This window comes from Zonotrichia albicollis, chromosome 2, assembly GCF_047830755.1.
Source record: "Zonotrichia albicollis isolate bZonAlb1 chromosome 2, bZonAlb1.hap1, whole genome shotgun sequence".
In the NCBI taxonomy this organism is placed as follows: Eukaryota; Metazoa; Chordata; class Aves; order Passeriformes; family Passerellidae; genus Zonotrichia; species Zonotrichia albicollis.
Genome location: NC_133820.1, coordinates 37740354 through 37760281, shown reverse-complemented (window position 1 = coordinate 37760281; position 19928 = coordinate 37740354). Strand labels below are relative to the sequence as shown.

The window sequence follows — 19928 nt, the reverse complement described above, 5'->3', positions numbered from 1 at the left end:
TTACATAGGTATGAATTTGGCTTGTTCTCTAGTATGCTAAATTTTCAGCAAGGCTTCCTCAGAGGAGTTTTAAAACTGCTTCCATGTTTCTGAGAGGTGGATGCCCTGCTGTTAAAAAACCCAGATAGCTGATGTCATGTGCCTTGAACCAGTGATAGAGTAAATTAGTGAGAGCTTTAGAAACAGAACCTGGATATCCAAGCTTCTCCTCGGCTTGTGGAAGAGCCAACAGTGGCCTCCTGTCAAACAGACATTTCACTAATAGGCACCCTTCCCCTTGGGATGGAGAACTGACTGCCTGCCCTGTCTTTTGACCACTACTCACTTCTGAGTCATGGTCAGCACCTTTACAGAGCAATCTCATTTGGGATGGACACCATGCCCAAAATGACTGCTAGAGATGCCATGAGACTCTGGAGTTTAGCCTATTTTCTCCTGTCTCCTATTTCCTTTATCTCCATAATGCAGGCAGCAGTCTCAGGGACCTGAAATGTTTTGCTTGACTTTCACTTGTAACATTTAGGTCAGAGGAAGAGTGAAATGAGTGGCCTTGAAATAAGAACACTTAAAATAGATACTTTTCCCATTATAGATTCCGTTGTGTTTTCCTGGAAAAGGAGTAAGGACTTAGGCTGCAAACAAGACAATGCAATATCATACTATTCACATCATATTTAATAATGCTCTAGTACCATTCAATATAAATAAATAACCATTAAAAAGTACTTTCTCGACATTCTCTTTTGTTCATCAATAGTATTTTCTGCAACAGGAAAGGTTAGTAATATTCATTGGTTGGTGAGTTGGATGAATCTCAGAGAACATGAATATCAGGTACTAAGATGCTAGTAAAAACCAGGTGCTGCCTTCTCTTGTTTAAACACCTCAGGCTTGATCTGTGGCTTCCCTCCTTACTGCACTCACTTCCCCTGAAGCCTGTAACCCTGGCAGCTGCTTCTGTCCTGGGCTGTCCCACCCTGCTCTGCTGGCAAACAACCATCTTAACTTGTGGTGCTTGTTACTCACCACCCTTGGCTGATACACCTTGGCCAGCAGCAGCCCATGCTATCCTCAGGCTGCTCTACAGGGAACAGAGTCTTTGTGCTGAACAGGTCCATCTGTCTGCTGGCCTGGAATGCCAGCTGTCCAGATGAGGTTTTGGTTCTGCACAATGTAGTGACTGACTGGTCACTGGCTGGTCTTGAGAGCTGACTCGGACCAAGACTGAACTGACAGTGTAGTACATACAGAAAGAGTAATTTTACTTTCTTGTAAGGATGTAGAGAGAACAGCTCTCTAAAAATATGTGTGTGGTGGGATCTGTTGCAATGGGAATAAATCCTTGCTACAGACACTCACTGTCAGTGCCTAAACCCTATGTAGGAGCTGTGTGAGGTTAAAGGCCGGAGAATTAATCACCACATCTCCTCCTGTTCATACGGGCAGAACCTTTGCCCATCTCAGAGGAGAAAATGGAGGATCATAAATCAACTCCTTTATTCCCTCACCCTTACTCATTCATTGAAACCACAAAGAAGGGGACTTAATCTTGGGTTAATGCTGGCTAGAAGCACTGAGCCCACCTGCCTCTGGCAGGGTGGGCTGGTGAAGCCCACTGGAGTGCAAGCCCTGCTACCTTCTGCAGAGGGCAGGACAAAAAGCTCTGACAAATGCAGAGTGAAAAGCATTCTGTGGATGCTGGACTTCCTTCATGCTATCAGGTGCCAGTAAGCTCTGTAAGGACCTTTTTACAGTCCAGAGAGTACATTGCTTTCTCACCCCATTCAGTATTTCCTTCATGCTGAGACAGCTGGCAGGGTGGCCTTGTATTCTGGTGTGTTTATCCAGACAGGCCCTGGCCTTAGCCTCACTAAATGCAGTCTCCATTTCTGTAGTTGTTGCCTATTATTTGATTTCTCCCGTCTCTCTCTCAAAGGAGGCATCTCATCCCCTGTGCTTCTCCCATACTTTGGTCCCCTCCTACAGCAGGATGCATGGCTGCTCTTTCTCCACTCAGGGAATATGGACCAACTCCCCCTCTCAGATACCCTTCAAAGAGCCCCCTTCATTGAGGCTTCCTGAGAGCCCATGGGGACTGTCTGCTGAGTGAGGCAGTCCTTTGCTCATGTTTTTACCTCAGTGTGATTGCTTGGGAGCCAGAAACTTAGTGCCACCCACGTTTGTTGCATAAAAGGACTGTAATTTCCTTCGCTGTACTGCCCCCCTTGCTGTGTTTCTGATTATTTTGCCAGTTTAAGATACCATTGTAAAGAAACCCCAGGGAGCACAGAACATATGACATTCATCGGTGAACACCAAGCTCCACTGTTCTGAGGCAAGGGGGAAAATATTCTTTCTTCATGAATATGTCATGTGACCTAAGCTAAAAACCAAAGCTAAACAAGGAATAGGCAGAGAAGAATTCTAGTATAAATAAATCAACAAATAAATAAGTTTCCTGCTAGCCCTGAATTCCTTGGGCAAGGGATGACTCAGTTTCTTATAACTTTCTCCCAGCTGTGAAATCCTTGATGTGTTTTGAATGCCTTAAGCCTTGTTTCTCATGGCCTGAGTGAAGGTTTTTGAGATCTGCTCAGAGGGGTTTCTGGGTCATTCAGGGAATCTTCCTGGAAAAGTCACAGCGACACCACTCCCCACGCACACATATGGTACCAACACTTGTGCTTTTAATCCAGTGCATCCTTCCTTCGGTCCTCATTTGCACCTCCTGTTTTGTAGGCTGCCTCCCACCTGGCTGTCTTCCTGTTTTATTGAGGGAAAGGGAAACCCTTCCACATGACACTGATTCCTCTCTCTTCACAGCACCACACACTCCTTTCAAAGTTCAGCCGGAAAACCTTGCCACATTTGTTATTTCAGTTGTCATGTATGTGCTCAAGATAGGTTTTCCAATGTCTCCACATTCCTTGATGTTCTCACAGCAGATGAGTGCAAGCTGAGGGTTACTCTTCTCTGAGCACTTCTCACCCACCTCCCTCTCAGAGAGTTGTCTTCCTCTCTGGAGGTCTAGGAAGCAAGTCCATGCACATGATGTGAGGCTCCTGAAGCACCTGATGGTGCTGCAGCAGGCTTCCAGGCCTTGAGCACGTTCAGGTCCACCCATCTTTGCCCCTGCTTTCTGCTCTCTGCAGCAGCACATGGAGACATGGCCTCTGATGTACAGTACCTGCCATGTCTCCCAGTGCAGGAGAGAAACTTCTTCCAGAGGTGTCTGTGCCTGGGGATCTCAGATGGAGTTTTCTAAAACAACCTTAAGCAGGGACAGTTCAAGATCTGAGCTGAGGGATAGGCACCACATCCCTTCTGAACTCCCAAACCCCAAATGAGGTTCGTCAGCACAGGTTCCTCTCCAACACTGAAGGCTGATCTGTGTACATTTCAGAGTGCATCCCTCAGAGGGAAAACTCTCATGCCAGCTTTGCTTTAAAGCTGTTTTGAGAGCACACTAGCCTCAGGCCAACAAGTCCATGTTGTGCTTTAGTGACAACTCCTGTCCTTGAACTACTGCAGTTCACAGTTGCTGTACTGAAGCTAAGGTTTTGCAAGATGCCAGGAGAGACCTTTGGAGGCACCTGCACCCATCCTGGATTTCAGCCTCTGTGCTGGCACAGTGGAGACTGAAGATCATATCTAGTAAGTTTTAAGAAATGGTTAAAAGTACAGTGCCCAGTGGGGAAGGGCAGTACTCCTCTCCAAGGTGGGGAGGATCTCAGGGCATCACCTCAGCTCTGTCCCTCCTTATTACACCTCTGGGCAATGGGAGCTGTTTGGGGTGGTGACATTTGGGGTGTTTGTCATTCTTCAGAGCGCTGGGCAGGACAGGCAGGGTGCACAGTTGCTATGGTTGCTGATGAACTTCAGGAGCGATCACAGCTCTGCCTCTGTCAAAACAAACACAAGGTGAGGTAAGAAGGTGTAAATATAACATGGTTATCCCCCCTGGCTCAGGCAAACACCTTGCAGGCATCAGTGAACAGGTTCCTCCTGAACTGTGCATGGCTTTGGGCTGGGATATGGCTGAAGAGCTGCAGGGACTCTCTCTGCACTAGTGTCTTAGCTGGGAGATTTTATTTACTAATTAGAGAAAGTTTCTGACAGATTTTTTTGTCTGCACTTAAAGTCATTATTTTAACTTCTCTGATAATTTTTTTTTTAAAGAAAGAGTAGGAGGATGAGATCTGAGGATCTATTCAGTCTGTCTGGAAGCTGTGAAATGCAGATGAACCTTCTCTCTTTCCAAATTTTGCAATAGCAGGTGTCCTGTGCTAACCTAAGCACACTCTTCTGTTTTGGATGCTTGTAAATAAAAATTAGCAATAATAATAGGTAGTTTTTATAACACCAGTCTTCTGTGATAGTTTTCAGGACTTTAAGAAAGAAAAATATCAGGTGAAATTAATCTTCATCTCCTGTTCTCAGAAGGCAAAGCCTGTGTTTCAAAGGTGTTTCAATACAGTCAGCAGGGATGTGTGCTGTGATAGCTTTGGGCTGCTCTGTGGCAAGCAGCCATGCAAGTGGTCCAATTAGAGATTAGGGGAGTACCAAATCCCACACCAAGCAATGTCTGCCTGACTCACATCTGCAGGATTTAAAGGAAAGGAGGGCTCTGGGAGGTCTTGGACTTAACTGGCTTGATCTGATCCTCAAGGAGGACTAATTGCCAGGAGGGAAAGATGGAAACATTCTTCCTATTGTGTCTAAGAACAGAAGATCCTCAGGGGAGCAATTTTGCCTCTTTTTGTTCTCAGCACTGGCTTATCTAGATCATGCCTATCAATGTTCTGAAGCTCAGCAGCCTTGATAGTATGAACTTCCAATACACTGAAGCCTTCAGCAGAGATCTCAATTTAAAATTTTAAGAGATGCAATCTGAAGATTTTGCTTGATTGCTATTGATAGTCAAGCAATTTACCTTGCATGTGTCTCCTGGAGTAGATGCCACCTGCCAGCCTGATGTGTCAGAGCAGCTGCCCCACATGACAGACAGTGGTGCAGAAGGGATTGTGGTCAAAGTAACTGCTAATGCAAGTACAAAGATCCTTAAAAATCTGCAGAGTTGATCCAGCCAACAATCTGATTGAAACCATTGGAGAGGATGGCTTGGATTAAGGTGCAAGTCCTGCTGGTGAATCAGTGGCTGTGTCTTGATCTTGTAGTGGTTGCTTTCCTTTCCCACAACAAATCACTCATGGGAAGCCACTCTCATGAGACTCCATAGCTGGTGCATTACATTTCTTATGGAGGATGGTGGAGTGTTTGGCCAGGGAGAGAGGTGAGGACAAAAGAGCCCATCCAAAAATGGCACATTTGTGGAACATTACATCTGCACTGTGCATTTCCAATGGAGCAGCCTCTCCTCTGGCAAGTAGGGTCTAATCCATCTGAGTTTTTATAGGCCTGCTCACCCTGTATAAAGTAAGTGACTCCTGCAGAGCAGTTAACTGGACTGTGAGTCCTTTTGAGATGAGTTTGGGCAATCATAGCTTTAGGCAACTGCAGACTCAGCACAGGTGAGTGTGCAAAATGTGCCTGTTGTAGTGGATCTCACAAAAGCACTGGTGAAAAGAGGAGCTGCTGCCTAAGCACAGGCATAATTTATGGGTTTCTAGGATATGTGTAATATCAATAAAAAGCTGTCAGAAATGGTACAGGGTTTGTGCCCTGTAGGAGGGACAGGCAGGCTACCCCAGGGTCCCTGTGGTGGCACCAGGTGTGTGTTTAGATAACTGACTCCAGTCTCTTCCATCTGCTGCTGGGTGTGCAGGCACTGGGATTGCTTTGCACTATTTGTGTGGTGTCACTCAGAGATGATGAGGTGCTGTGACAATGCTGAGTGCAGCTTCTAGTGATGCACACAGAGATCAGTGCAGGAGTTGAAATACTCATGACTGCCTATATAAAAGCTGTCAGTTTTATTTCCACTGGTAGAGCTGAGCTGAGGTGTATATTGGGGTCAAAACTAAAAGCACTCCTGGAATATCTTCCAAAGTAGGACTAAATCATTCAGCATCCTGTGTCCTGACACAGTTATGACTGATTTCAGAAAAAGCTGGGTACTCCGAAATTGGGATATTTTTATTCTTTTTGGACTTTTGGAGCAGGAATCTCCCATTGAGATCACAGGGCATGGCATCTGGACACTTCTTCATCATCACTCTCTTTCTAAGAACATGTCAATGATCTCTGATATGTTCCTGCCTCACCTGTGGTGGTTGCCATAATTCCCCATCCTGCTGCTGAACCCCGCTCTGTGAACTGCAAAGGCACTTCCTAGTGTATTCAGAAATACTGCTCCTCAGCAGCAGATGTACTCCTAGCTCTGGGAGCATTGGTACCCAGCACCTCAAACTGAGAGACTCTGTGTAGGTTGTGCTTTGCTGGTTCTTGTTCTGAGGTGCTCTGAGCATTCCATCAGCCTTTCCCTGCTGCACCCACACCCCAGCTGTTCATGCAGGATAAAAGCTGAAGGGGGATGCATGAAATGCAGGATAAAAGCTGAAGGGGGATGCATGAAGCACTGCACAGGTGGCAGGGCTGCCAGGACAAAAGGTTGCCTGCAGCAGTGTGATCTTGTTCTATGCTGTAGAACAACTCCCACACCAAAGAGATTTTACAGCTGGATGAAAGAGTCCAGGGGCAAGAATTTGGCATGTCATCAATACTGAATTAAACTGGGGGATTCTGCTGCTTCTTTTCTCTCTGTCAGACAAAACTCCCATATGGTCTGCAAGGAGGCTTGAATGAGCAAGAAATACAGAGCATACATGGGTAAAGATGAGAATCTACTTCTTGTCCAAAGGGTGGCATGGTGAATTACCAGAGCAGTCACATATGCATATGCACATATTTTGAGGAAATAGTAGCAGAAATAAGGAATCAGGTATAGGTTATTTGCCTTGCTAAAAACAATAAAGACAAAGATACTCACACCCTGGAGCTGGCTCTCTGCTTACACCTCTACTCTGGGATCTGTAAACCCACGCTTGCCTTCATTAACCAGAGTGGGCCTTTCAGTTCTTGTGTGCCACACCAACACCTAGAGGGAAGAACAAAGAGTTCAGGGCATTCTGAATAGCATGGAAACTATGAAAGTACTTCACCCATTGGGTGGGATCCTCAGAAAAGTGAGGCTCAGAGCTCTTTGATAAATGTGATTGAAAGCGGTTGATCCTGGGAGATACTTTATGGGCACATGAAAAAATGACAAGGAGGAGGGATCATTCTAGAGCAAAATTACAGACTCAACCCTCTGCCAATCCTCCTGTACTTTGGAGAAGCAATCTGGGCACAAATTGTACATCTGAGCTTCTTTATTAATGAAGCATACTTAGCACTGCTCCTTAGCTCTCTCTGAGCTTCACGTCTGTGAAGAGTTTAGCAGGCTTTGTCCATCTGTCTGTCCCAGCATCATTTGGCACTGACATGTGCCAGCACAGGGAAGGCACAATGGAAGGTGAAAGAGTGTGGCAGGAGGCTGTAAAAGCAGCCAGGACCCAGTGAGGAGACTGTATCTTTGAGATTTCTTGTACTCACCTTTGTGCAGTTGGCTGCTTTGGGCTCCAGCCCGTCCATAGTCACTAAATCTTTCAGCAGACTTGTTTCCTGGTACCCTCCTTTAACTCCCTCCAGCTTGAAACTGGCATGAGGCTTCTCCAAAATCAACTTGATGCTGATAGCAAATCCGGCCATGTCAATAGCAAAGGGACGATTAGGGTCGAAGACGGTTTTCCAGCCCACCACCTTCCCTGCTGGGCTCACTTTTGGGGATTCATATCGCAGCCCCCCAACGAAAGCCACTGGCCAGACTGAGACCCGCCTTGTGTAGCGCATCTGTGTGCCAGAAAGAGACAGTGCTGTGAGAATGCAACCCTGCCATGTCTGTCCCAACCCGTCAGTGCACCATCCTCTGCTTTCATTGGCACCTGTCCTCCCCCACGGACTTCCCACACAATCACATCGCTCTCGGCAGCCAGGCTCTAGTTCACCTTGCTGCTGCTTGAGAAGCTACAGCTTCCACAGCCAAAAGGCAAATTCTTAGCACGTTATTCTCTGAACAACAACTCACTGCTGTTCTGTGCCCACATTCTGTCCCGCAGAAGAATGAAAACCTCTGCTTTTCTCATCCCATTTGAACTTTTACCTTTTTGTTATGGCAGAATTTTATCATTTTTTTAAATGCCAAATACTACTGTTACCAGGCCTCTAGCTCTGTCTTACCAACTCCACTCACTCCAGCTTCACACTCATGCAAGTAATCTCCCTGACTGATTCATTTTTGTCCTCATCTATTCCAATTTCTCCCCGCACCTCCTGCCTTGTTTTTCCATCCACGGGTACTGCCCAGAAGTGTGGGGGTTTATTGAAATTGTCAGAAAGGACCTGGAAGTAAGTAAAAAGGAAGAGCTCAACAGAGACCTAACAACTCTGAAAACTGGAAATGTGTTGTGATGCATAATTCTGCTCTTCAAGTGGCCTAGTACAGTTTGGCTTAAATCGGTGACAAGAGAGTTTACTGGACTTTTGCAAGTTCGCAATAGGCTTGGCATCTCACAAAAGCCAGGTCTCCAGCAGAAGTCTGGGCAAGCTCCAGTGATCCCAGAGGCACAGCTCTCTTGTGGTGGCTGGAACTTGGAGAACTGAAGGGCAGCCAAGGAGTAAAGGTGGATAGAAAGTCAGACAACTCTTCTATCATCCCCTAACCATCACACCCCTACAACGGTGCAGATTTACACCTTGCCAGAAGTTGTCTTTGGTGCTTATTTAAATTAGGTCAGCTCTCCCTCAGGAGAGGTATAAATTCTGAGGTACACATCCTGTGGTCCCTGGCAAGAGGAACTCTAGCTGGTGCAATGATGAGTGAGTGGCTGTTCACATCCACAGCCTATAGCATGGCAAATATGTTCCTTACCCTTTCAGCTTGCATCTGCCCTATACCCCCAGCTGCCACTGCATGGCAGAGTGGTGAGGTCTTTGCAAGTGCAACTGGGCTTAAGAGGCTCTGCAGATCTATCCTGCTTTTCTGTCCCATGTAATTTGATGTCTCTTACCTCCTCAAAGAGCTCCAGGCTATAGGTGTTATCATCATCAGCAAAATAGACTACGCCTTCTGGTGGTGCGGTGTTGCTGAAGCTGTCCCTCAGCCAATGCAGCCCCAGGTTCCTCTGCAGTGTCCCCCTCGGGGTGTGGGATGGGATCCAGGACAGACCCAGCTTCAGGCTCTTGGGTGTCTCCACGTTGAGGTGGGTGAAGTTGAGCCCAGCCTTCTCCAGCAGGTTGGACACAAGGTTGGTCCTCCGTGGAGAGTCCTCCACCACCACCCAGTGCAGGTTCTGTACGTGGAGGAAGGTGTTGGCCAGTCGGGTCAGCTCAGCTTTCTGCACGGGCCGGGTGTAGGTCGGGGTGATAACAAAGATGGTTGGCAGGGTGTCTGACCATGGGGGAGGCCTGGAGTACACATAATTCTGGATGATTTTAGGCGTTGCTCCTATGCTTTGCTGCTGCCGAGTGCATGATGGGAAGACTTCTTCTCTCAGTGCAGATGTACCATTAAGGAGAGCTTTAGAGGTTACGTTCTCATCTGTTTCTTCTGGGACAAAACAAAGGAAGAAAGAGGGAAAAAAACCCAAAAACATGTCAGAGGACTAATAACCAACAGGCTGCCTCATGTTCAGGGAGGCACACATCTATCTGGAGTTAGTGCTGCATCCTCTCTACAAAGCCAGCCTAAGGTGCATGTTTAACACACTCTTAAGAACAGTTTATGTTTCTGCTGTCAGCAAACCCAGAGGGGGCCTTCAGGCAAGTCTGTCTTTGTTTAACCCTTCCCATGACAGGGCATCCCTGCTGAGGGTTTGCAACAGAAGTCATCACAGCCACCAACACACTGACAGCAGAACTTTTGCACTTACTTCTCAGCAGGCTGAGGTAGTGGGTGGTTGGGTACTGGTGCCACAAGGTTAGGAGAAGAGCCCATGGCAAGGCAATCAGGAGCGTGGTAAGAAGGTTACGTCTCCTCAGCATGCTGCAGGGAGCTTCCAATGCCCAGGCATCTCTCTACCTTTCAGAAAAGAAAAAAGAGTAAGGCCTCCAAAATATAAGTTACAAAAAATGCAGGGAGGTATGACAAATGTTTGGCCCTGATCCAGCAAAGTGCTGTTTAAGTTTACAAGGAGCTCTATTAACACTTGAGGTCCAAACCATTATCCAACTTGGCCAACTCTGGTACCAATAGAAGGTTTTAGCTATTTCTGTTGCTCTAAAGAACCTCCCAATTTTCCATGATGAAACCATTGTCCTTGAGTTAGGGCTGTTCATGTTGCTGATTCTGAAGTCAGAGAGGACTTCCACTTGCCTCCTCTTTGAGACTTGTGCTCATTCCTGAGCTTTGTTGTGGCCATTTAATTTGCTTCTTTCGTACAACTTTTTAGAGCTGTGTGCAAGATTTGTATGCCTGAATATGCAACTGGACAAAACAGATGTCAGGCATACTCCAGATAGCCAGCACCTCTTAACACTTCTGCAATGTTAATTCATATTCCTTAGGCAGATGCATTGAGGCAATTGGGCATGCTATCATGTACCAAGCATTCCATGAAATCTCTGCCATGGTCATTCCACAGTGCTGGTGATGCCTGCTGAATGTTTAATTATCCCACATGCCTTTCTACTTCTGGTTTGCAGTGTTTGGCCATTGCAGCATTTTGTTGAAATCACGGAGTTTGGAGTACCCACCAGGCCCTACCAGGTTCTCCTGCACTCCTAGGCTGATGGCATTTTGAGGGAAGAGAGTGATGGCATCATGCTGATACAAAAGATTGAAAGGAGATTCAAATTGATTGGCTCTCAATTCCAGCTCTGCCAGGGATTTTTAAGTGTACCGAAGGCCAGTCAGCTAAAACCAAAGTCCTCAAAGGGACACAGGCACATTTTGCTCTAAAGCAACTCTTTGCCTAGGATTTGGGTCCAGCAGCTCCTCATCTGTCCAGAGTGGAAGGATTGTCTTGCTTCAGCCTTAGAGAGTTGTGGCAGAAGAAATATGACAACTGGTCTAAAAGTGACAGCAGCCACAGGGTACTGAAAGATATTAGGAGATGCTAATCTAAATTCATCCTCTGGGACCTCTTAGAATCTGTCTTTAATTGTTTCTCTGACATTTTGCCTTGGTGTCCTGAAAAAACCAAGGAATATGCAATTGCAGGGCTCATCAGTGCCCTACCACCAATAACTGTCAATCCTGTTTCAGCCACATCTGACAGAAGATAGCATGTCTCAGCAACTCCTCTGGTGGGCTAGTGGATGTTCGTAGGCCCTATTAAGGAAGTTACTGCAACACAAGCTCATTCCTTGCTAGCACCAATGGTACCAATGATGGAGCAGTCCCTTTGGGAAACAAATTCCCACTGACTGCTCCCCAAGCCAACCATTAATGGTATTAATGTCTAATGTTTCTTACCTCCTCACTCAGGAAACACCGTGGTGCCCCATTTCACTACTTTCAAGCTACAAAAAGCTGATGAAGTAGTGGACCAAGGAAGCTGCATGGCCGGGGCACACTGGAGTGTTTTGGTGGTGTGAGCAGGAGCCTTGTGCAGAAAACATGCTGGCTCTGCTTAACTGCATTGCTTTTTGATCACTGGCTCTGGGGCAGGTACAGGAGTGTCCCTCAAGCTTTAGTGCCAAAGGCAGAGGTATTTGGTAAGCTACAGATCCAGGCGAGACACAGGGCAGGATGAGGTTACCCACACCAGGTACTGCTTTCCCCACAGGAAATCTTTTCCCTTACCAGTGTAGCAGCGAAGAGTAAAGCCTTCCATCACTTGTGGCTGTGAGAACAGGCAGAGCCACAAAAGAAATCCAAGGATTGCTATTAACAACTGCAGATACCTAGGCCCACCCAAGCCCTTGCTCAGGGTCATCACAGCTCCTTGCTTCCTTTGGTATGCCTGCAATTACAAATGTCCCTGCACCAGAGTCAGGCAGCCACTGCTTCTTCCCTTCTATTAAAGGCCTTAATTATACAGACACAGTTTCTATGCAGCAGACCTGCTACTGCTGCAAACTCAGGTTGCTTCTGGAGGGAAAGAGAGGAGGAGGCAGCCGTGGCAGCCATGTTACCAATAGAGCACAGAGGAGAGTGGATCAGAGTTGGAAGAATTTTTAACGAATTCCTTTTCTAGTTCTTTCTCCTCCTCCCTCTTCCAGCCAGTCCTGTTCATGCTTCCCAAACACAGCAAACAAGTGGAGATGCTGCCTGTGTGTGCAACTCCCCTGGTGCTCCGTGCTCATTTATTTCTGCATGCACCTTCTCTCTATTGCTTTTCCAAAGCAAGCAAGGGTGAACAAGTTAAACCCTGCATAAAGCCCTAGGTAAATTGTGAACCTCACAGAGGAGCTGACTTCAACCCCATTTTAAAAAAATCTCTATTGGAATACTTTATTTTCTCTTTAAAATGTTACCTTGTCTCCCCCACTGTCTCTCCCTGAATCCATCATGTGTACTCTTCTCTGTTGCTTTATATCTTTCACCTGCCTTTTCTCAGTCCTTCAGAGTCTCTTTTCTTCCCTGTTTCCAGGACTACAGAAATCCCCTGGCTTACTAATAATTTTAGCCTTTCTCTTCTGTCCTTACCCACACAAAGGCCCTTTGCATTCTCTTAATGTCCACCCCTCATGGAATATTTCCCACAAAGCGGTCCATTAAAGCATCAGTCCATCCTTTTGAAAACACAGCATTAAAATCCAGTCACATATCGATGCCTCTGGGTAGCCTGCTGATGGCCCCAGTGGGGCTTACTGCACATATTTTTACCTACTTTTTATAATTAAAACCAAAGTCTCCTAAGTGGCTCGGATTAATTGCATGCCTGCTGGCAAACATTGCAGTGTGTATTCTTGGCACAACCAGCTACCTTCCTTCTGCCTTTAACCCCTCTCAGAGTAGATCCTGTTAAATGAGATTCAAGATCAGAAGAAAATTTTGTGATCAACTAAACCCATCTCCTGTGTTCATCTGGTAATTCCTGGGTTTAAGCTGTAGAGGGCAGGGACCATCTCTTAATGTGCTTGTACAGTCCAGCACTGATCCCAACGGGAGCCTTTGGATGTGATTGTAATACAAATATTATTGATTGTACTCTCTTGCTGGCTCTTCTCCTCCCTTGTTATTTCTTCTGTCCTGCCTATTCCCCGTTCTCTTTCCTTTTCTTTTTTTCCCTAGTGTCTCCTGAAGCCCTTGTTTGTGTTACACACCCTTAACAACATTAGCTGAATGTTTGATGGATGCCTTCAATATGCTGCCTGTAGCCTTCTTGAGCTGTTTTCCAATTACACATCCCTCTTCTTAATTTCATCCATCAATCTTCTGTTCTCCATTAAAAAATAAACAAACACACAGAGCACAAAGCTGAGTATGATAGGGACAAAATGTTTCTCATACTACTTTGGCTTCACACTGCTTTGTCAGACTTCTCAGCTCCTGGGATGCAACACCATTCAGTCTCCATTTAAGCTCCTGTTCTGAGAATTCTGAAAGGATTCAGGAGAAGACAATGAGAGAAGCACACAGAGGGAAGAGCTGGATTCCCTGGAATGATGCTGAGGAGGAACAAGATCTGGCTGAGGCGCAGACCATCACATGTGACCAATCTTTCATCTGTTATTGACTAATTACCAGCAGGGTACAATTTGTTACAGGCAGGACAACCCAGATATTGAGAGAGGGATAAGGATTCCAGGCTGCAAAATGACCCGGGGAGTGACATTCTCCCTGAGCTGCAGAGTATTTGAAAGGACATGCTGGGTGAATGGGAGAAAGGTGAAAGTTAGGGAGAGACGCAGCTGACTGGGGATTATAAGGCTGACATGTTCCAGTGCCTCTGATTTTCCTACAGTCCTGTTGAGAAGCTGCTCAATTTACATCCTTTTTGATAACTCAGAAATGATTAGGATCACATTGGCTTTGGTAGCTCTCTGAGGTTCTGGTTCTGCCCTTTGCCTGCCTGATCCAGAATGAGAACCACACTTTTCCAAAAGTTTGCTCTGCAGGAGCCTCTGGTCCAGGGCAGCTGGCCTGTCTGAGCCAGGCTTACAAGACTCTGAATGGTGGACCAACCCCAGCCCCAGGACTGTATGGCTCTAGTCAGAGACATGAACTCTAAAGATCCTTATCTTCCCAGAGGGACAAATTTCACAGTTCAAACTGTCCTTTGGGAACATCCTGCCAGCCAGTGTAACGATTTTCTAGGTGAGCGCCCAAAGCAAACTACTCTCAGGTAACGGAGCCAAAAGTTTCAAGAACTGCTCCCTAATCTTGGTTTGAGCCATGTTTGCAAGCCTACTGCTCTGTGTGTACTCTGGGAGGAGACAGGTGGAGGGGGGAGGAGACAGGGCTGTGAGGAGCAGGGCTGGAGCAGACCTGCAGGTAGCTGCAGATGACTCTTAATTTCACACACCAAAGCCGTCAGCAGGGTTTTTGGTTTGTTTTCCTGCGTTTTGCTGCCTCTCTCCACCAGCCCCTAGCCACCTTGAGAAAGTCCATGCAGATTTCATGAGTTCCCTAACTCCCGGTGTGGGAGATGTGATGCTGAAGGCAGAGCAGGGAGCTTTCAATTATTGATGAGAGCGACCTCTCTTTAAACAAGGAATGCATAATTCATGGCAGCGCCGGTATTTGTGGTGAGCAGCACCGGCTCAGTCCCTGCCTTGCTGAAATGCACAGGAAGCTGCTGTCCCCTCTCCCTCCATTCCCTTGGGCCCATCAGAGCCTTCAGTTGAAACTACAATAGTGCTAAAAATTGAGACAGGCTGAGATGCTGCAGGCTTCCCCTCACCAGGCAGCTGCCTCCCTGCTTGAGATGTGCATGGTAAAGTGGGAGGATGGATTCAAGGAACCACAAAAGTGGGTGGAATGGGTTATTGCTCTGGGATAAGCCCGGGTAATTACTGTGCAAACACAGCCAAAACAGGGCATTTCTCAGTAGTGAGACTCCTCCAGCCCTTGGACAGGTCTTCAGGAATGGCATCCTTGTAGGACAGAAAGAATAGGCTAGATCTAAAGGACAGTGCCTGAGGGTTCACATCCAGCTGTATTTCTTGAGGGGGTGGGAAAGAGAAGGGAAAAGGCAGTTTGGTTTTCTGCTCAGAAAGTAGCAATTTCTCCCCTAAACTCTGCTGGACCTGGGTGGCTGAAAAACAAAGGGGGGCAAAAAAAAAGAAGTGTTTTTTCTTGGAAGCAAAATGTTAATCATACAATCATGGAATGTTTTGGATTGGAAGGGACCTTAAAGATCATCTAGTTCCAACCCCTCTGCTGGGCAGTGACACCTTCCACTAGATGAGATTTCTCAAAGCCCCATTCAACCTGGCCTTGAACGCTTCCAGGGATGGGCTATCTACAACTCTGGGCGACCTGGGCCAGCACCTCTCCACCCTCAAAATGAAGAACACCTTCCTAATATTTAACCTGAGCCTACCCTCTTTCAGTTTGAACCCATTCTCCCTAATCCTTTCCCTACATGCCTTTGTAAAGAGTCCCTCTCCAGCTCTATTGTAGCCCCTTTTAGGTATTTGAAGGTGCTCTGAGGTCTCTCCAGAGCCTTCTCTTCTCCAGGCTGAGCAGCCCCAACTCTTTCAGCCTGTCTTCATAGGGGAGGTGGATAAAACAGGGAAAAGAAAGGCTCTGATCTCAAACTGGGATCTTGACCTCCCAGTAGCCCAGGCAATAGTGGGAGACTGCAGTTCTGTCCCAAGGTGTAAGAGGGCTCTTCTGCTGGGTGTTTTAATCATCCCTCTGCTGCAGACCTGGCAAAGGGCTGCAGGTAAGTGACACCTGCAATCTGAATGAGATGAGCACGCCCCTACTGCTCATGGGGAGAGAGGGCAAAGGAAAATTAACTGAGTCCCCATGAGAGACAAAACCCAGGGAACTACAAATAATAAAACAATACAGGGAAGGATGGCCAGGTTCTTCCCCACAGCAGGAAGAGCAGAACTACCAGCAGCTGTGTAGTTTCAAGGCTCAGCCCCATCAACACTCTGTCCCTTGGTGCGCAGGCTCCTGTGGGGACAGCTTCCCCAGGAAGTGAGTCACTCCCAATGAAACAGCTGCCCCTTCCCAAGCTCCTGCACCTCTTCCTCAGAAACAAAGAAAGGCTTCATCCTCTCTGCCAGCTCTGATCCCTTCACCATATGGGAGCACAGTTACTTCAGCCCAGAAACCAGGCTTGTCCCTCAGGAATATGTCCGGTTTATCTCGGCTGTTTGAGGGGCCTGGGAGGCCCGGAGGTGGCCCGGAGGTGGCCTTGACGCAGCCCGCGTATCAAAGGACAAGAAGAGGCTTCAATTCTTCTTTCTGGTTTTATGTTTATTAATTGTTTATCTAAAAGATGTTCTTTCAGCCCAACAGAGATCCGCACAGCAGTCAGCCATGGGCACACTGTCTGTCTGCCCTCTGGGCAGCCACGTATCTTTATACCCTTTGCTACGTATACAATATTTATCATTTTTCCCCAATACCATCTATTGTTATAACTCGGTGTACTCTTAGTAATAACCAATAGAAAGGTGCCACCGTGGCCAAAGAAGATGGAGGAGAGGAGGAAGAAGGAGGAGGGCAGGACACACCCCAATTCCTCCATCTTGCTCCTCTAAACCCCCCTGTACATAAATCCTAAACCTTGTGTCTCACCCTCTAATTAACTAATCCCTTCACCATTCACCCGGTGAAGCCCTCATCCTTGTCGTCTCCTGTGTAGGGTTAAAGTCCAGCTACCAGACACTTCTGGCAACATTCCAGGACTCCCGAGCCCCCCCAAGGGGTCTCGGTGGCTCAGCAACTCAGGACTGAGATCTTGAGATCCGACATCTCCCCCTTCTGTTTGCCCCAAGAAAATCTCTTTTACAATCCGATTCATGGCATCTGGGACGACATGGATGAGGACTAGGAGAACTATTACAACATAAAACCTTAAACTATTAAAACATAAAATCCTACCCTTAAAATTCTTCTCCAAATGGGAGAAATGTCAAAGAAATCTGCCCTTAAAATTTCTCTCCAAATGGGAGAAATGTCAAAAAAATCTACCAGCTGATCAATATATGATCCTTTGTCAGTTTTCCCCTGTAATAGGTAAATTTATCCCATTGCCTATTGCAATTCAAGATCCCAAGGAGAAAACCCCCCAGTGTCTTTCGTTCTTATACAGAAATATTCAAGACCCCAAAGGGAAAACCCCCCCAGAGTCTTTCGTTTCTCTTGTTTCTCTTCTGAGTTGTCCTTTGCAGTCTGAGTCTCGACTTTTGTCTGAGTATTCGTTTCTTCTTATATCTTGTTGAGGAAAATCGCTGTATAGTTGCAGAGTCGTTACGAAATGATGCTGTAGCTCTGCTGACAACTGCCTCTTTGTTCCGCGATTGTTGCTGTTTGCAAGCTCACTCAGGGGTTACCTAGTTTTTGATTCAACTGACAATAGGGTTAGAAAACACACAAGCCTCCCCAGGAGGGGAGAGGCTTAGGACCCCGAGGGTTTTTACCAAAGGCACCAAGTCTGGAGAGGGCCCCTCCTCGCCTGAGACGTCACCGGGGGTCTGGCCCGCCCCCGCCCGCGCTCGGCGCATGCGTGCTTTCCGAGCTGCTCTGTGTCTCTCCCGAGGTAATTTTTTCCTCTCCCTTTTTATTCCGCCTCTGAATTTTCCCCCCTCGGTCTGCCCCTGACTGTCTCCTCCTCCTCCGACGCTGTGTGTGTGTGTGGCCCTATGTCGGTGTGTGCGGCCGTCCCCGCCGGCACCCGCGCCCGCCGCGACTCGCACCGGGTTTTTTTTTGCGTCACAACCGCGCGCCTCCTGCGTCTCGCCGCAGCTTTCTGGGATTGCGCAATTCCCCTAATTTCGCTGCATGGGTCAGACGCCCTGGCGTTGGTTTGTGATTCTGCCCTCCCGGGTTCTTGCGAGTTTTGCCCGCCGCGTGCGTTTCTGCTACCTTGCCGGCCCCCGGGGCCGCTGCACCCCCCGGCCCTGAGCTTAGCAAAGCCGTATCTGAACACGCGTCTCTTGTTTTTTCTTTACCCGCGCTCCCCGCCTGCTCCGCCGCTGCGAGAAAGCGCCTCCCCCGGTCCCCTCTCACCCCCCCCTGCTCCTGGCCCTCCATGCTCTCTGGGCTTTCAGGACGCTTTTTTGGGAGTTTCCCAGGGTTTCTGGGTTTTGGGACCGGGTGTTTTAATAATATTTCTTGCTCTTTTTTCTCCAAGAGCATTTTTCCACTCGGCCTTTTAAGGCCAGAGCTAATAATTTTTTCCTGGAGCCTTGCTCCCCTCTCTCTTTCAGAGAGTCCCCCCCCCGGACGTCTGGTGCGTCTCGGGGTTATTTCTTCCTGGCCTTTTAAGGCCAGAGCTAATTTTTTCCGGAGTCTTGCATTGCTCCCCCCTCTTTTGAGGGCCCCCCCCCCGGACGTCTGCTGCGTCTCGGGGGTTTTCCTCTCGGCCTTTTAAGGCCAGAGCTAATAATTTTTTTTGTTTGTATGTTTGTGTCACACCTTATAAGGTGGACAAAATTTCCCGTTGTTCCTGGGAAGGTGTGCCTCCCATGTTCTTATTTTCAGGCTTTCTTACCAAATCTGTCGCCAGAGCAGTCTGGACGTCTCGATCTGTCCAGCAGATCACGAGAGGTGGACCCAGGGCGCCTTCTGGTTCCAGTCCGGGCTGTTCTGCTACGAATTCTCTTCGGCAGAAACTGAGAGATGGAATTCTCAGTGACTGCTGTTTTTTTGCAGTCTCTGCTGGTTTTTTTTTCTTCTTCTCTCTCTTTTTCTTCAGGGCTTTGAAGGTGGTGGTGGTCCCCCCGAAAGGTTGTGGTGGTCAGAGCTCACCCAGTGGAAGCCAAATGCCGGTTTATCTCCCCGAAAGGTTTTGTGGTGGTCTCGAGTCCGTCCAGGGACGCCAAGTGTCCGGTTTATCTCGGCTGTTTGAGGGGCCTGGGAGGCCCGGAGGTGGCCCGGAGGTGGCCTTGACGCAGCCCGCGTATCAAAGGACAAGAAGAGGCTTCAATTCTTCTTTCTGGTTTTATGTTTATTAATTGTTTATCTAAAAGATGTTCTTTCAGCCCAACAGAGATCCGCACAGCAGTCAGCCATGGGCACACTGTCTGTCTGCCCTCTGGGCAGCCACGTATCTTTATACCCTTTGCTACGTATACAATATTTATCATTTTTCCCCAATACCATCTATTGTTATAACTCGGTGTACTCTTAGTAATAACCAATAGAAAGGTGCCACCGTGGCCAAAGAAGATGGAGGAGAGGAGGAAGAAGGAGGAGGGCAGGACACACCCCAATTCCTCCATCTTGCTCCTCTAAACCCCCCTGTACATAAATCCTAAACCTTGTGTCTCACCCTCTAATTAACTAATCCCTTCACCATTCACCCGGTGAAGCCCTCATCCTTGTCGTCTCCTGTGTAGGGTTAAAGTCCAGCTACCAGACACTTCTGGCAACATTCCAGGACTCCCGAGCCCCCCCAAGGGGTCTCGGTGGCTCAGCAACTCAGGACTGAGATCTTGAGATCCGACAGGAATACACCATGCACAACGCCCATCCCTCTACTGCCCACATGAAGCCAAGCTGAGCATTCCTCAAAGCTTGGTCTGTAAATAGCTTGACACTGCACCTTTCTGAAGAGCATCCTTGTCCTAGACATGTGGCTTGTGTGTGGGAGCATGGACTGAAAGAGGGTGGTGCTTTATACAGGGATTTCTTCCAAGGCAAAAAGTAAAACCAAACCCACAAACTACAGAAAACAAAAAAAGAAATTTGACAGAGCTAATTAAATCTGCTGGCTAGGTCCCACAGGAGCCAATACTTTAGAGACAGCACGTGGCTCAGCCTGCTATCCCCAGATAGATCAAGGGTATCCAGGCCC

At 47.5% G+C, this 19928-nt stretch overlaps 1 protein-coding gene across 3 annotated transcripts in view; it reads right to left on the bottom strand.

Moving 5' to 3' along the window:
* Window positions 1–657: 657 nt before the first annotated feature.
* Window positions 658–19928, bottom strand: part of LOC102070946 (galactosylgalactosylxylosylprotein 3-beta-glucuronosyltransferase 1) — a 31871-nt gene continuing 12600 nt past the window's right edge. Inside the window, exons 2-6 of one of the 3 annotated variants that reach the window (XM_026792821.2) lie at window positions 9930–10078; window positions 9069–9604; window positions 7555–7851; window positions 6950–7057; window positions 658–3902 (exon numbers count right to left, since the gene is read on the bottom strand). In XM_026792821.2, the coding sequence (XP_026648622.2) occupies window positions 6971–7057; window positions 7555–7851; window positions 9069–9604; window positions 9930–10041 (1032 nt within the window). In that variant the 5' untranslated portion in view covers window positions 10042–10078 and the 3' untranslated portion in view covers window positions 658–3902; window positions 6950–6970. Of the gene's footprint in view, window positions 3903–6949; window positions 7058–7554; window positions 7852–9068; window positions 9608–9929; window positions 10079–19928 lie in introns of all 3 variants that reach the window. The other 2 variants (XM_005486126.4, XM_026792822.2) reach the window with 2 other exon arrangements.